The 17677-nt window shown below is 38.7% G+C and overlaps 4 protein-coding genes across 4 annotated transcripts in view; 3 read left to right on the top strand and 1 right to left on the bottom strand.

The window, feature by feature from the left end:
* Nucleotides 1-559: 559 nt before the first annotated feature.
* On the top strand, nt 560-6850 carry Cbr-unc-51 (the record flags this gene model as incomplete). Its single annotated transcript, XM_045238541.1, has 8 exons — nt 560-649; nt 701-965; nt 1818-2581; nt 2955-3216; nt 4241-4595; nt 5254-5836; nt 6466-6701; nt 6778-6850. The coding sequence occupies 8 exons, from the start codon at nt 560-562 to the stop codon at nt 6848-6850; spliced, it is 2628 nt and encodes an 875-aa protein (XP_045091382.1).
* Nucleotides 6851-7899: 1049 nt separating this feature from the next.
* On the top strand, nt 7900-10515 carry CBG24634 (the record flags this gene model as incomplete). The annotated part of the gene is made up of 3 exons (XM_002648338.1): nt 7900-7994; nt 8751-9447; nt 10246-10515. The coding sequence occupies 3 exons, from the start codon at nt 7900-7902 to the stop codon at nt 10513-10515; spliced, it is 1062 nt and encodes a 353-aa protein (XP_002648384.1).
* Nucleotides 10516-15131: 4616 nt separating this feature from the next.
* Cbr-fat-5 lies at nt 15132-16967 on the top strand (the record flags this gene model as incomplete). The annotated part of the gene is made up of 3 exons (XM_002648337.1): nt 15132-15345; nt 15500-15836; nt 16517-16967. The coding sequence occupies 3 exons, from the start codon at nt 15132-15134 to the stop codon at nt 16965-16967; spliced, it is 1002 nt and encodes a 333-aa protein (XP_002648383.1).
* Nucleotides 16968-17028: 61 nt separating this feature from the next.
* The window catches only part of Cbr-twk-42, a gene marked incomplete at both ends in the record, with an annotated part of 5740 nt that continues 5091 nt past the window's right edge, over nt 17029-17677 (bottom strand). The window contains one exon of the mRNA XM_045238539.1: nt 17029-17148. Within this exon, the coding sequence (XP_045091381.1) occupies nt 17029-17148 (120 nt within the window). The remainder of the gene's footprint in view (nt 17149-17677) is intronic.

The raw sequence follows: 17677 nt of genomic DNA, 5'->3' as shown, positions 1-17677 counted from the left end.
TCTATTTTACTACTGTACCATTCAATCGATTTCGAACTATTTTTTGGTCCATTTTGACCACTTTTCTATTTATTTTGAATTTCGCCCCAAATTTTTTTTTGACCCAAAAATCATTATTTTTTGAATTCCTTTCTTATTCTAACCAATTGATTCTATTGTCCTCAATTTCTTGAATTTCAAAACCTTGTTCACCAGTTTTTAGGGGCTATTTTCTAGGTATACCCCCAACAAGATAATCTTTCTCAGTGAGAATCATTCTTAGTGAGAATCTATCTTAATAAGACTCTTTCTTATTGAGAATTTTTCTTAGTGAGAACCTTTTTCCTTCTTTTCCAGTAAATGATCAAATCCCAAAAATTTCCAACCCTCTTTCCAAAACTTCATATCAAGTTTGAAATTAAGAATTTTCCAAAATTCACATTTTCTTTTTTTTCAACTTTCTCTCTCTCTCTCTCTCTCTCTCTCTCTCTCTTTTCCTAAACTCTCTCTCTCTCAAATCTCAAAATTTCAGCACACACACTTCTGAAATTTCCCTGAAAATCCATAAATGAAGAACTGAATGGAGCAGTTTGACGGATTCGAATATCGCAAAAATGACCTGCTGGGTCATGGAGCGTTTGCGATTGTCTACAAAGGACGATATGTTGATGTGAGTAGAATGTTCTGGAAATTATGACCCCCGACAACTAAAAATTTCCAGCACCACGAAATACCGGTGGCCATCAAGGCGATCGCCAAGAAGAATATCTCAAAATCCAAGAATCTGCTGACCAAAGAGATCAAAATTCTAAAAGAACTGTCGAGTATGAAACATGAGAATGTGGTGGCACTGCTGAAATGTACAGAGACACCCACTCATGTTTATTTGGTCATGGAGTACTGTAATGGCGGAGATTTGGCGGATTATTTACAACAGAAGACTACTTTGAATGAGGAAACTATTCAGCACTTTGTGATACAGATTGGTGAGTTATCGTGGTGGTAAAACTGAAAATTTAAAGATTCTGAAAATATAACTTTAATTGGAAATCGTTCCGTTTTGATCTAAGTTACGCAAGCTTATAAATTTCAAAGCCAATTTTTTGTCCGTTTTTGGTCCATTTAGACAGTTTTTCGGTCCACTTTCAGCGACACATTTGAAATTCGTTTTTCTGAACAAGCTGAAAATTTGAAGTTTCTGAAAATGTCATTTAAATTACAAATAGGACATTTTTCAAAGCCAAGTTGTGCGAACTTGAACATTTTGAAGCCTATTTTTGGTCCGTTTTTGGTCCGTTTTTGGCAGTACGGTCATTATACCGTCGTAGCCTAACTTGTGCAAGTTGGGTTTTCTAGGCCTCCATGTTAAATGATTTAAAAACACACCAAGAACAATTCTAGGCCAATTCTAGGCTTTTGAGACATTTCTTGGCCAAAAAAAGTTGGTGGCCTAGAAAACTCATCTTGCAGTTAGGCCACTATGTTAATATAACCCAGAAAACACATCAGTGTCAAGTTAAGCCGTTTCAAAATTCAGCTCCAAAAAAGAGAAAAGAAAATTAGAAATTTCGGTGCCAAAATCACTTTTCTAGGACCACTGGGAGCCGAGATACAGTCATTCGAAGTATCGGAGGCGAGAGACGAGACACTCTAACTGTCTGGGTCTCTCCAAAACTTCAAATCGTTGTATCTCGATTTCTAGATGTGCTAGAACGTTGGTTTTTGGACTAAAATAAAGCACAGAATTTGGGAAATTTGTTTTTTTTTAATACAGAATTCCAATTTAAAACTTAACTAGGCTGAGAAACATCTCAATTTCAATTTTCACCCATTTCCAGCCCGAGCCATGGAAGCAATGACGAAAAAAGGAATTGTGCATCGAGACCTGAAACCCCAAAACATCCTCCTTTGCAACAATTCTCGTACCCAAAATCCACACTACTCTGACATCACCATCAAACTCGCCGACTTTGGTTTCGCCAGATTCCTCAACGACGGTGTAATGGCAGCCACCCTATGTGGATCTCCAATGTATATGGCTCCAGAAGTCATTATGTCAATGCAATACGATGCAAAAGCAGATCTCTGGTCCATTGGAACCATCCTATTCCAGTGTCTAACCGGAAAAGCTCCATTTGTAGCTCAGACTCCTCCACAATTGAAAGCCTACTATGAGAAAACCAGGGAGCTTCGACCCAATATCCCTGAATGGTGTAGTCCGAACCTTCGGGATCTTTTATTGCGACTCTTAAAGCGTAATTCAAAGGATCGTATATCCTTTGAAGACTTCTTCACTCACCCCTTCCTCACTTCTCCATTAATGCCATCGCCATCTAAACGGATTCTGGAGAGTGCACGGTCGCCAATGCCCAATCGCAGAATTATCACACCCCAATCAGCCCTTCCAGTACCGAAGAGAGCCGGATCTGCAAAGCTGGAGAGTCCAACACCGGCTAGAAGGATTGGGGAGTCGCCTAGAGTTCAAAGAAGGATTATTACGCCATCGATGAATTCTCCAGTGCCACAGGATCAGAATACAATGCAGGAAAGCACGGATTTCACGTTCTTGCCGCCTAGACAAGATGGAAGTCCCGTTAAGCAGGTGGGTAAATTCTTAGGATCCTTGAGACCATTATTAAAAGTCTTTCTGGCGGCTAGGCTTTAATTTCCATGAAGGCAAGATACCATTCAAGCTAGATACAGCTGGTTCGACGTTCAACGTCCTAGTCTGAGACTTCAGGGACCCTAAAGTAGGATTTAGCCGTCTTCAGGCTTCTAGACTTAGCTTCAAAAGTCTCAAGATGCTGAGCTCGAAGCTCAGGATCCTTAAGCTAGAAATCCAGGTCCTTAACTTTTAGTTATAGTCCTTGGGGCTCTAAAATCCTACGACCTAAGACTTTTATATAACATTTGGTCTTCTTTCCCTAACCTACATGTTCAATCTCATCCATTCCTAATAATCTTTTGTGGTTCAGGTCCAAGTTCACACCAATGTCTCACCATCACTAACCACTTGCAAGCCGGTGCCAGTGCCCAGTCAACGTTTGACCTACCAGAAGATGGAGGAACGTCTGGCGGCTGCAAGAAAGACTGCCGTGCCAACATCGTCACCCAGCCGGGATACTGTACCTCAGCAAATGGTACAGAAGCCAATCCCACAAGACACTGATTATGTCAGAAGGACGACTCTTCCGGAACCAAATGCACAGGACGTTGAGAAGTTGACACTTCCGCATCGTGAGTTTTTTTTTGATTGGGTGGACTATTTTGACTTTTTAAAGTTTGAATTTGGGGTGCTGGTTTTGTGAAGTTTTCCTTTTTATGAGTACCGTATTAAAAACGTTTTGAGAAGTGTAAAAAATTGGCAAGTCATCAGCTTCATTCTGGCTCAAAACTCATCTTTAACGACCACCTGGGAGCTGAGATACAGCCATTTGAAGTTTTGGGGGCTGGAGACGCAGACGACGAGACACTCTAACTGTCTGCGTCTCTCGAAAATTCCAAATTGATATATCTCGCTTCCTGGATGTTCTAGAAAGTTCGTTTTTGCACTGAAGCTAGAAACTTTGGTTTTTCAAAAATCAATTGAAATTCATATTAGTCACCAGCTAACTGGTGCGCCATCGGCGCGATCTAACCTAATTGTGTTTTATATGTAAAAGAAAGATAATACTCTTTATTGACTTCAATTTGCAACAAAAATTGATTTTCTAAGTCGCCTGGGAGCTGAGATACAGTCATTTGAAGTTTCAGAGGCCAGAGATGCAGACGGTAAGACACTCTAGCTGTCTGCGTCTCTCCAAAACTTCAAATCGTTGTATCTCACCTTCTAGAAGCGCTAGAACGTTGGTTTTTGCTCTAGATTGAAGAACTGAAGAGCCTAGAACTTTGACACCCTACGGACCAGGAATGCCTATTACCTAGACTACCGTAACTTAGAAAAATGGCTACCACAGCTCTGTATAAGGTATTGTATCATGATAAAGAACTTGGAATCTAGCCTAGATCGGGGCCTGGGCTTCTTGGATCATTTGGATACTGAAATCCCTTTTCTAGGACCACTGGAAGCCCAGATACAGTCCTTCAAAGTTTTGGAGGCTAGAGACGCAGACGACTAGGCACTCTAATTGTTTGCGTCTCTCCAAACTTTTGAACGGTTGTATCTCGGCTTCTGCTAGGCCTATTAAGCTTCATACTTTAGAATTTTGGTCCTTGAGACTTCTGAACTTTATCTCCTCAACCAAATCCTTCCCCTTTTCAGCGACCTTTGTTGTATGCGGCAATCCGAAGCCCTCATCATCACCACCGACCGCCGCCACCACCCCAGCCAGCCGTGTTCGCCGCTCCACCATCTCCACCGCTCCCACAGAAGACCTCCCTAGTGCAGTTTCTGACAAAGTGCTTCAGAATGTGAACGAGTCGAACTTCCCGAAATCCGCCACTACCGCCAACATCCAGGGTATCCAACGTGGCAATCGGGATCGATCGGTGACCGGACCACCGGTGGCGACAATACATGAGAACGAGCCGCTGGATAATGCAAAGTATCAGCAGACCGATGTGAACTCGTCGCCGACCAGTGCTACGGCTCAGCCGTTTGTGATTAATAAGAATCAGTGAGTTTTGATTTTTAATTGTTAGGACGATTTGGCAAGTCATCAGCTTCGTTTTGGCCCAAAAATCAGTGTTCTATCTCGTCTGGGAGCTGAGATACAGTCATTTGAAGTTTTGTGGGCTAGAGACGCAGACGACGAGACACTCTAACTGTCTGTGCCTCTTCAAACCTTCAAACGATTGTATCTCGCCTTACAGATGTGCTGGAAAGTTGGTTTTTGGACCGAAATGAAACCCAGATTTAGATATTTTTTCCGAATCTTTCAAGTATTGAAATTGAACAAAAATCAGATTTTTTTGAAATTTGAAATAATCCGATTCACTTCAAATTTTCCGATAAACATTCCTTACGTTCTGGGTTCAGTTTAGTTCAAAAATCAGCTTTCCAAGCCGTCTGTGAGCTGAGATACAGCGGTTTAAAGTTTTGAAGAGACGCAGACAGTTTGCGTTTCTCGTCGTCTGCGTCTCTAGCCTCCAAAACTTTAAAGGACTGTATCTCGGCTTCCAGGCGGCGTAGAAAGCTGATTTTTGCACTAAATCGAAGCTGATGGTTTGGAGATTTTTTGAGATTTTAAAATCCTTAAGTTCCTAGTTTACCAGTGCCTTTAGACCCTCCGACCTTATGATCCAATCGCCCCAATCAATCAATATCTTTTCCAGCGACTCATCCGACGAGGAAGACGACGTCCGTGAGCCAATGAGTCTTCCATTCGCGTCTGGAAGCCATGCCGCGCATCAATCTTCTTTCAAGAAGATCTCATCGGACTCGAAAATCTCCATGAAACCCCAACCACAACAACCATTCATCCCACCATTCCAAGACAACACATCCAACCCACCATCCCCAATGGAACAAGATGGTCCCGCCCTTCCGCCAGCTCTCGACCAAGAGATTGTGCTCGGCGAGGAGCATAAACAGATTCTTGGCAAACTTCGCTTTGTCGCTGAACTCGTGGATACCCTAATGCATGTCGCTGAGCAGAAGGACAACCCATTGGCTTCAGCTATGGCGTCAAGACGGCAGTTGTTAACAACGGGGACTTCTACTACAAACACGTCATCACCATACAGAAGAGCTGAGCAATTGGTTGTCTATGTTAGAGCTCTTCATATGCTATCGTCGGCATTGCTTCTGGCTCAGACGAATGTGGCAAATCATGTACTACATCCATCCCAGGCAGTTCAGCAGGTGCTAAATCAGTTGAACGATAAGTATCATCAGTGTTTGGTAAGATTTTATAGTGTAGAAACCTTATTTTCAGCTTTTTTGGAGTTTCTAAGCACTGAAAACGTGCTGAAAACTGCAATAAACTCCTTAAAAACCTCAAACCCTTTAAAAAATCACGATTTTCTGCCATTTTGAATTTTCACGTCCAGATGGCCTAGTGGATTTTTCCACTGAATTTCTACAAATCTCAACACCAAAGTTCGATTCCTCTGGGTGTCAAAACTTTTTTGATTTTTGTGTGGACCTCGAAAAATGCATTTTTGGCAGATTTGGATTCTTGGAACCTTTTTTTCGAAATTTTGAAGTTTTCAGCCAAAAAAAAATTTCTCTGAAAATAAAAAGTTCCAAGCATCCAAATTCTTTAAAAGTGCACTTTTCGAGGTCCACTCAAGAATCAAAAAAGTTTTGACACCCGGAGGAATCGAACTTTGGTGTTGAGATTCGTAAAAATTCAGTGAAAAAAATCCACTATGCCATCTGGACGCGAAAATTCAAAATTGCGATTTTTGGCATTTTTAAGGGGTTTTAAGCAGTTTTGAGCAGTTTTTCAGTGTTTAGAAGCTCTGAAAATGCTAAAAATCGAAGCGTTTTCGGCTTTGCAGACCTTCAGACTCTTATGAACCTTGAAAACTCTATTTTTTCAGGTCCGATCTCAAGAACTTGCCTCATTGGGTCTCCCTGGACAGGACCCTGCTATGGCGGTCATCTCAGCTGAGCGTATCATGTATCGACATGCTATAGAGCTGTGCCAAGCTGCTGCGCTCGATGAGCTCTTTGGCAATCCACACCTTTGTAGTCAGAGGTACCAGACAGCCTACATGATGTTGCACACGCTGGCGGAACAGGTCAATTGTGATCAGGATAAGACTGTTTTGACGAGGTGAGTGGCTTTTTGAAGTTTCGGTCCATTGAATTTGTCTGCAAAATGAATAAAAAATCAAATTTCCCATTTTCAGATACAAAGTCGCCGTTGAGAAACGTCTACGCATCCTGGAACGACAAGGATTCGTGGCAGCGGTCAACACATAAAATAAGCTCCGCCCACTTTTTTGCTAAAATTTATTTTTTGTCTTCAACAGAGCCTCCACACCCCATGCCTTGACGAGTAGCCCCTAAAATTTTTTTTTCGTTTTTTTCATTTTTTTTCAGATTAGACCCCCAAAAAATCCCAGTTAATTCAACAAAATTATTTTGAAAATCCCAAAAAAATCCCATTTTTTCTGTATAAAATTTTGTGTCAAAACTCCCCCAGTCCCATTTTTTTCGTCCCAATTTTCCCTGGAAACTAGTCATAAAGTTTTTTTGTGTACAGAAAAAAATGTTTAATCCAAAAAACCCAGCAAATGCGCTCTAATGCACACACGATGCCTTCCTGAGAAAAAAAAGGTGGACCTCACATCTCCAGATGTCTGCGTCTCTTGTTTTTCGGTGTCTCTTGTTGCATGCGTCGCGGCTGCGCAGCGTTTTGCACTTGGCATGGCAACGAATGGCACTTTTTGGAAATATTTTGTTTTTTAATAGATTTTCATATTGTTCAAAGAAATTCAATAGCTATTTTTCATAGATAATTCAATCAAACATTTTATACATTTCGATAAATTACAGTAACCCAAAGTTTCTGGAATTTTGAAGTATTCACTTTTCTGGAGTTTTTGGAACTTCTGAGAACTTTGATTTTCTGGAATTTCAAAAATTTTCCGAATTCTTGAATTCCGGAAACTTTCAAAATTTCGGAAATTTTGAAATTTTGAAATTTCTGGAATTTTTGAAATTTCGATATTCTGGAATTTCAGAATTTTTTAAAATTACTGGAATTTTTGAAATTTCGATATTCTGGAATTTCTGAATTTTTTAAAATTACTGGAATTTTTGAAATTTCGATATTCTGGAATTTCCGAATTCTTTTTTCAAAAGCTGAATATATGCTTCCCTCTCACAAGACTCGTCTGCCAACACTGCACACCGTCACGCAAGATTGCGGACATGTCCGAATTTTGAAATTCCTCGTTTTTGAGACCTTAAGCTTTTTTTGAAATTCTCCTGCTCCGTTTTCCAGAAAACTATCTTAAAATTTTCAGATGGACGAAGATCCCGACGATTCTGCAAAATCCCAAGTTTTGAATAACTATCCCATTCTCAAGGATATAATAAACAAGTGTGATTTGCCAACAATGTGAGTTAGTGAGAATTTTTCGGCTCTTTTCTAGTTTAGAGGTCCCAAAAAAGAATAGAGGTCCGAAAAAAAAATAGAAGTCCCAAAATAAAATAGAGGTCCCAAAATAAAATAGAGGTCCCAAAAAAGTTTAGAGGTCCCAAGAAAAAATAGTGGTCCAAAACTTAAAAATGCACAGATACCGGAATAATGTACTAAAATTTGAATTGTGTAAGAATTTAAAGTTTTGAGGTCTTATAGCAAAATAATTGTTGATGATATATTTTATACTTCTAATAGGCTTAGGAATGCATATTTTCTCACAATTATCTAAGCCTGAGAAACAGCATAATCACGGAGTGATTACTGTATTGCCCAAATTTTCCTCATACGTAAATTGGGTTCATCGGCAAGATGCGAGAGAATTGGAGCTAAAATTGTTAGGAGTAGTCATGTCATCCTATAAGACCTTAAAACTCAAACTACTCGCACAGTTCAAATACTAGTACATTATTCCAACATCTGCGCGTTTTTCGTATTTCGGACCTCTATTTTTTCTTGGGACCTCTAAACTTTTTTGGGACCTCTAATTTTTTTTTTGGGACCACTATTTTATTTTGGGACCTCTAATTTTTTTTGGGACCTCTAAATTTTTTTGGGACCTCTAAACTAGAAAAGAGCCAATTTTTCTTGGTGAGAATCTTTCTTAGTGAGAATTGTTCTTAGTGAGAAACTTCCAGAGTTTTTTTCGCTATGTTTTTACCAAACATTTTCCAGAGCTTCCTTACAAAAAGTGAACCGACGCTTCCGGGAAGTCATTGGAATTGTAAACCCAAAGTTCACAATTCACTCGATTGCAATTCACATTGGATCTAAGGAAATCAATCTGGACATCTATAAGAATCAAGATGAGCAGATCTTTCCGACTGGATCACTTCTGAACATTAGTTATCAAAAAAATGGAGAAAATTGTTGCATCGAAACTTTGGACCGGGATGTTCGAAACATCGGAAGACGAATGGAGGACGTCTTCAGCAGAGACCTAGTCTCGATTCTGAATTTTCAGAAATTCCCTTTAGAATCTCTCAGTATCATGGATACCTCTGCAAAAGGGTCCGGGTTTCCCCTGTCCTTCCTGAATGTTGTTAGATTTCTACTAGAAGAAATGAGATGGCAAAACAGGATCATTAAAACCAAAGAACTTCAATTCACAAGTATGACTGGTTTAGGAATCGGATCATTTTGTAAATGCATCGCCCCGAGAATCCTTAAGAAGTATACTTTCATCAATTACGGACCGAGTAGCGCCAACGTCGCCGATTTTGAAGGCATGGAGATGCAAGCTGAGAAATTGGTGGAATATGAGCAATCTGGAGTTGGAACTCTTGGCAATGTTTCAAAAATCAGTCACCTTAATAGAGCAAGTTTGGAAGTTGAGAGAATGGGACATGAGAAGCTGGTTCAATTGAAGAATGTGAGTTTTTCTACCCTAGTGAGGATCGATCTTACAATTCGTGATAAACTTTCTCAACCTTCCTTAGTAAGAATTTTTCTTAGTGAGCATTTTTCTTTTTTTTTCAATTAGAAAATGCCTTCAGAATTTCAAAAAAGATTCAAAAATTTAAGTCTATCCTTTTTTTAAATCCTTCTTTCATCCTTCAAAAATCCAGAAAAAAACGCAAAAAAAGTATGGCGAGAAGGGGTTCGAACCTGCATCTAGTCGCCTACTGTACATCCCTCCTCGCCACTACACCACTGCTCGCTGTTTGCTTCCCTTCCCCCAATCTATATAAGAAAGAGGGGAGGCGCGGCGCCCTTAAGAGTCAAATTTGAGCCAAATTTGAAACTTGATTTTCTCGAAACTGGTAGCTCAGCAAAATCTGAATACAGATTTGAAAATGTCTCATCCTCAGCTTTCGAATGATATAAGCTTCATACCAAAGTTCCACCCCCCGATTACAACCTTCCCTAGTTAGTGAAAATCTATCTTAGTGATGATCTTTCTTGGCGAAAATCATTCCTAAGAAGAATCTAGCTTAGTGAGGATATTTCTTAATAAGGATCTTTCATAACAATGATCTAGCTCAGTGAGGATCATTCTTGGAAAGAAATTATCCAAAAAAAAAATCTTTCTTAGTGACGATAATTCTTCAGTAAGACTCTTTCTCAGTAAGAATTGTTCTTAGTAAGAAAATTTAAATTAGGAAATTAGGGCTTTTACGTTTTTTGCAGTACTTCCCAGGTTCTAAAACTACAATTAACAGTTTTTCAGGAATTTCTTCGTCTGGGACCACCCAAAGACTTCAAGATCCTCGTCAAGCATTTACAGCCTCCCGGAAACTCCCTTGGACCAATTTTCGGCGACAAAACATCCGGCATGAGTTGGTTCTACCGTACCAATTTCAATGGAAAAGTTTTGAGAATCCATATCTCGAATTCAGAGGAAGGAAGCGTCGTCGAGTTCAATTTTGTCACAATTCTCGATGTAACCATTGGGGCAATGGTTCAGGTTGAACTTCTTCCGACAGAAGACGACAAATAAGCATGACATTCCAAAGATTTCCATTTCACTTACTATTAATAAAAATTAACGTTTCCTGTTGAAATTTTCTATAAAATTGATATTCCACAGGAGTCGACTGATCTTGGAGATCAGAACTTCTTCAATTATCTATCAGTCGTTTATTCAGTTTTTAAAAAATCTAAAATTTCCAGATGAATAACCTTGAAGAGTCCATGTTATTGAAAGTTTTAGAGAACTATCCCATTGCGAGAGTTCGAGCAAGTCGGGCTAGTTGGATTTGGACAATCTTTCAATCTTGATTGCCTTGCGTTGATTTCGAAAGTGAACATAGAATTGATTTGGATACCGTCGATTGAGTTATTGGCAAAGGTAAGCAAACCTTTCTCAGCGAGAATCTATCTTAATAAGATTTTTTCTTAGTGAGAATTTTTCTTCATGAGGATCTTCCTAATGAGAACCTACCTTAATGAGAATATTCCGATGTGAGGAGTTTTTCTTAGTAAGAATCTCTCTTAGTGAGAATCTTTCTTAATTAGGATTTTTCTTAATGACGACGTTTCTTAGTGACGAACTCTCTCAATAGAACCTTCCTTATCGAGAATTATTTTTAGTGATAACTTTTCTTACTAGGGAAGGTTGTAATTGGGGGATGGAACTTCGGTATGAGACCTATATCATTCAAAAGCTGAGAATGAGACATTTTCAAACATGTATTCAGATTTTGCTGAGGAGCTACCAGTTTCGAGAAAATCAAGTTTCAAATTTGGCTCAAATTTGACTCTTAAGGGCGCCGCGCCTCCCCTCTTTCTTATATAGATTGGAATTGCAATTTCTCAGATTTCGAACCCGATTTTCTCGGATCTGGAATGTCCGCAGCAAAATCAGAATACATATTTGAAAATGTCTCATTCTCAGCTTTCGAATGATAAGGGTCTCATACCGAAGTTCCACCCCCCGATTACAACCTTCCCTAGTTAGTGAGAATCTTTCTTAGTAAGGATGATACTTAGTGTGAATCTTTCTCAGTGAGGATCTTTATTAGTAAGAATCGGTCATAATAAGAATCTGAAAATTTTTCTTAGTGAGAAAGTAAACTCTATTTTCTGCATACATCATAGACTCCACGCAGACTTTGATCACTTATCAGTAGACCTCATAATTTTTTTTCTTGTTTTTTTTTCGTTTGGCTACACTATACATCGGTCAGTGAACATAAAATTTTTTACTGTTTTTTGCGCAGATACACATTTTCCTTTTCTGGTTGTTCTTTGGAAAATTGGAGGAAAATGAACATGGGAAAATAACATGATCGAAAAATTGGTGTGAACATTTTTATGACTCCAAAAAACGGTGAAATTTGAATTTTGACATTTCAGAATGTCGGAATTTCAGAATTGCAGAATCTCAGAATTTCAGATTTAGGGAATTCCAGAATAATGGAACGTGAGAATCTCAGAATCTCAGAATCTCAGAATCTCAGAATCTCAGGATTTCAGAATCTCAGAATCTCAGAATCTCAGAATCTCAGAATCCAAGAATCTCGAAATCTCAGATTCTAAGAATGTCAGAATCTCAGAATCTCAGAATCTCAGAATCTCAGAATCTCAGAATCTCAGAATTTCAGAATCTCAGGATTTCAGAATCTCAGGATTTCAGAATCTCAGAATCCAAGAATCTCAGAATCTCAGAATCTCAGAATTTCAGAATCTCAGGATTTCAGAATCTCAGAATCTCAGAATCTCAGAATCTCAGAATCCAAGAATCTCAAAATCTCAGATTCTAAGAATGTCAGAATCTCAGAATCTCAGAATCTCAGAATCTCAGAATCTCAGAATCTCAGAATCTCAGAATTTCAGAATCTCAGAATCCAAGAATCTCAGAATCTCAGATTCTAAGAATCTCAGAATCTCAGATTCTAAGAATCTCAGAATCTCAGAATCTCAGAATCCAAGAATCTCAAAATCTCAGATTCTAAGAATGTCAGAATCTCAGAATCTCAGAATCTCAGAATCTCAGAATCTCAGAATCTCAGAATCTCAGAATCTCAGAATTTCAGAATCTCAGAATCCAAGAATCTCAGAATCTCAGATTCTAAGAATCTCAGAATCTCAGATTCTAAGAATCTCAGAATCTCAGAATCCAAGAATCTCAAAATCTCAAATTCTAAGAATGTCAGAATCTCAGAATCTCAGAATCTCAGAATCTCAGAATCTCAGAATCTCAGAATTTCAGAATCTCAGAATCTCAGAATCTCAGAATCTCAGAATCTCAGAATTTCAGAATCTCAGAATCCAAGAATCTCAGAATCTCAGATTCTAAGAATGTCAGAATCTCAGATTCTAAGAATCTCAGAATCTCAGATTCTAAGAATCTCAGAATCTCAGAATCTCAGAATCCAAGAATCTCAAAATCTCAGATTCTAAGAATGTCAGAATCTCAGAATCTCAGAATCTCAGAATCTCAGAATCTCAGAATCTCAGAATCTCAGAATCTCAGAATTTCAGAATCTCAGAATCCAAGAATCTCAGAATCTCAGATTCTAAGAATCTCAGAATCTCAGATTCTAAGAATCTCAGAATCTCAGAATCCAAGAATCTCAAAATCTCAGATTCTAAGAATGTCAGAATCTCAGAATCTCAGAATCTCAGAATCTCAGAATCTCAGAATCTCAGAATCTCAGAATCTCAGAATTTCAGAATCTCAGAATCCAAGAATCTCAGAATCTCAGATTCTAAGAATCTCAGAATCTCAGATTCTAAGAATCTCAGAATCTCAGAATCCAAGAATCTCAAAATCTCAGATTCTAAGAATGTCAGAATCTCAGAATCTCAGAATCTCAGAATCTCAGAATCTCAGAATCTCAGAATCTCAGAATTTCAGAATCTCAGAATCCAAGAATCTCAGAATCTCAGATTCTAAGAATCTCAGAATCTCAGATTCTAAGAATCTCAGAATCTCAGAATCCAAGAATCTCAAAATCTCAGATTCTAAGAATGTCAGAATCTCAGAATCTCAGAATCTCAGAATCTCAGAATCTCAGAATCTCAGAATCTCAGAATTTCAGAATCTCAGAATCCAAGAATCTCAGAATCTCAGATTCTAAGAATCTCAGAATCTCAGATTCTAAGAATCTCAGAATCTCAGAATCTCAGATCATCTGAATCTGAGAGTTTCAGCCTCTTAAAATTTCAAAATTTTGAAATGTGGAAATTTCGGGATCTCAGAGTTTCTGAATTTCGGAATTTCGAAATTCTGGAAATTCAAAATTTGAATTTTCAGGATTTTCAGAAGCGCAGAATCTCAGAATATGAGAATTTCAGTATTTTGGAATTTCAAAATTTCAGAGCCTATCATATGGTCTATTTTGCAACATTTTGCAACATTCTCCAGGAAATTATTTTTCCGGGACACTATAATCCTGACCACCTCTATATTTTTTCCCTACCTTTCTTATCATTTTCTCTTCCGTAGAAAATGACGGAAACAATTTAAAACAGGAGAAGAACAAATTTATAACCAACCAATGTTCAGTGTATCTCTCCATCAGAGTATCTAAGTACACGAGTAGACTGTGTAGCGGAGAAAACAAGAGGGACAGTTTTACGCATTACTCACATTTGGCGGGAATGTGAACGATGCTACAAAGATACAAATGGAGGGTGGTATATAAGCAAATAGAAAGAGACTGAGCAATGAGAGATACATTGTAGCCCATGAGAAGTCAAATTCTATTCTTAGTGAGAATCTTTCTTGAATTTCAAATTTTTTTGATTTTTTGTAAATTTTTGAGAATTTTTTTCCTAAATTTCGAAAAATTATTATCTAGCTTTTAATGGATTTTCTGGCGATTCAACAATTTTTTTGCAATTCTCATACTTTTAGAATTTCCACTAATGTCATTTTCAGAATATTCTCAATTTTTTAGATTTTTTGAATTCTTATGATTTTTAGAACTTTAATATTTTTTTCGGATTTTTGAGAAATATCTGAAATTTAAAAAATAGAAAATTGAAGTTTCCTCCCTTAGTGAGAATTCTTAGTGTTAATCTTCCTTAATGAGAATTCTTCTTAGTGAGAATGAACATTTCCATCATTTTGAACATTTTTGAACCCAGGGAAGTATGTTTTCGAATTCCCACTAAATCTTTTTTTCAAATTTTCGAATTTTGCAAAATCCTTTTTTTTTTAGTTTTCCTGAGATACATTGTGTACTAGACCAACTCTCGTTCTTTGTTCCCAACTCAAAAATAAGCTCCGCCCCTTTCTGTTTCTGAACTTGTTTACTTTTTTTTTCAAAAATCACCCCACCCCTTCTCTCTTCCTACAAGGTGGAGCAAAAAAGACTTCATGGTATAAATACCGGGATTTTTGAAATTTTGCATATATTTTTCAATTTTTTGCATTTAATAACTTGGCTCAAAATAATCCGTTTCAAATTTTGACTATATTTTTGGAATCCTCGTTTTTCAAGCATCATAACCGGCTCAAAATCATCAGTTTCAAATTTCAATTAGATTTTTGGAATCTTGATTTTACAAACTTTATAATGATATCAAATCCAGAAAGTTAGGAGTAATTAACGGCTCTAAAATTCGTATTTTCAAAGTCTCACTTTTTCAGATCCATCTCTCAACATGACACAAATAAAAGTGGACGCCTTAATAACCAATCAATTCCTGGCAGCGGATCTCCGTGAAATCCGTCAAATGCAAGAGGAGAGCAAGAGGAAACCGCCAAAAACGGAAATTGTTTGGAGGAATGTGTTCTTGTTTGCGGCTCTTCATATTGGAGCACTGATTGGGCTCTATCAGTTGGTGTTGCAGGCAAAATGGGCAACCGTTGGATGGGGTAAGATAACTTGGCCCTTAAATTTTTGTTTCAATATTTAATTAGATTTTTAGAATATATAAAATTTGAGCTTTCGAATGATTTATAAATTCATAAGACTATCCTTGACCGGGTACTGCTCAAAATGTTCCAATATGTAGTCAATTTTTTTCAGTTTTCCTCCTCCACACACTCGGATCCATGGGTGTCACTGGCGGAGCCCATCGCCTCTGGGCTCATCGCTCGTACAAAGCTCGTTTCCCAATGAGAGTCTTCCTGATGCTCATCAACTCGATCGCCTTCCAAAATGACATTATCGAGTGGGCCCGAGACCATCGGTGTCATCATAAATGGACGGATACGGATGCTGACCCACATAGCACGAATCGAGGAATGTTCTTTGCTCATATGGGATGGTTGTTGGTGAAGAAGCACGAGCAGTTGAAGGTCCAGGGAGCCAAGTTGGATTTGAGTGATTTGTATGCGGATCGGGTTCTGATGTTTCAGAGAAGGTACGTTGGAAAAAAATTTCTTAGTGAGACTTTCCCTCAATCAAGATCTTTATTAGTGAGGATTGTTCCTAGTGAGAATCTTTCTTAATGAGGATTGCATAGTGATGATCGTCCTTAATGAGAATCTGTCTCATCAAAAATCTTTCCTAGTGATGATCTTTCTTATTGAAATACTTTCTTGTTAAGGATCTTTCCTAATAAGGACCTTTCTTGTTGAGGACCCTTCTTAGTGAGAATATCTCTTAGTGAAGACCGTTCTTAATAAGGATCTCTCCTAAAAAAATTTTTCTTAATAAGAACCCTTCTTAGTGAGAATTTTTCTTAGTGAGAATTTTCCTTGTGAGGATCTTTCTTAGTGAGAATCTGCCATAACTTTCTTCAATGCTTCCCAATGCTTTTAAAGGTGGGGGAACAGGAGATTTTACGGGGGATTTTTGGGGCCAGAGTATGCATTCTACCGTAACGGTGTACAACGCTCAATGTCACTCTGCGTACAGCTGTCGCTCTCGCCTTTATGTATGCAATCGGGCAGCGGCTTTCTCTTTGCACGCGTAGCTCAGTCGGTAGCGGCGCCGCACCTTCAACACTCGCTTCGACAAGTTCAACTCCTCGAGGAGCATATTTGAACGGAATTTCGACAACATTATTTTTCTCATGTCCCCCCACCTTTAAAATTCCAGAAACTACCTTCCCTTGGTCGGAATCTTCTGCTTCGCTCTTCCCACCTTCATCCCCGTCTACTTCTGGGGTGAATCTGCACTCATCGCCTTCTACACCGCCGCTCTCTTCCGCTACACCTTCACCCTTCATGCCACATGGTGCATCAACAGTGTCTCTCATTGGATCGGCTGGCAGCCATACGATCATCAAGCCTCCTCAGTTGACAACCTCTGGACATCAGTTGCTGCGGTTGGAGAAGGCGGACACAACTACCATCACACGTTTCCTCAAGACTACCGTACTTCGGAACACGCCGAGTTTTTGAATTGGACAAGAGTACTGATTGATGTCGGTGCCACGTTGGGTCTGGTTTATGACCGTAAGACTACAGCTGAGGAGGTTATTGAGAGACAGTGCAAGAAGTTTGGATGTGCCGAGGAGAGAGCAAAGATGCTACAGAAGCTGGGCTAGGGATATAAGATGAAAGATTTTTTGTGGATCTCTGTATAAAGAACAATAAAGAACAATAAATTTATTCGCCAGTGTTGTAAATATACAATCTTCTTGTATTTATCCTAGACTTTGGTTGTGCTTCTTCCGGATCCTCATCCCAGGTCTGTTCGTAACGATCGGCTGTTTGGACACTGGCTACCTGGAAAATTGTTTTTTTTTCTTAGTGAGAATTTTTCTTTGTCAGAACATTTCTTAATGAGAAATTCTCTTAGTGAGGATTTTTTACTGAGAATATTTCTTATTGAGAATCTTTCTTAAAGGTGGGGGGACATGAAAAAATAATGTTCTCGATATTCCGTCTAAATATGTCCCTCGAGGAGTTGAACTTGTGAGGACGAGGATTGGGGGCGCGGCGCCGCTACCGACTGAGCTACGCGGGCAAAGAGAGAGCGGCACCTCGGATGCATACATAAAGGCGAGGATGACAGCTGTACGCAGAGTGACATTAAGCGTTGTACACCGTCACGGTAGAATGCATACTCTAGCTACAAAAAAACTACGAAAAATCTCCTGTCCCCCCCACCTTTAAGGGAAGTTCTCACTAGAAAAATGCTTACTAAGAAAGATCCTCACTCACTGAGAGATATCCTCACTAGGAAAGATTCTCATTAAGAAATATCCTCACTAAAAAAGATCCTCACTAGATAAGGTTCTCAATAAGAAAAATT

Source organism: Caenorhabditis briggsae (assembly GCF_000004555.2).
Source record: "Caenorhabditis briggsae complete genome, chrV, whole genome shotgun sequence".
In the NCBI taxonomy this organism is placed as follows: domain Eukaryota; kingdom Metazoa; phylum Nematoda; class Chromadorea; order Rhabditida; family Rhabditidae; genus Caenorhabditis; species Caenorhabditis briggsae.
This window is presented reverse-complemented; position numbering and strand designations above follow the sequence as displayed.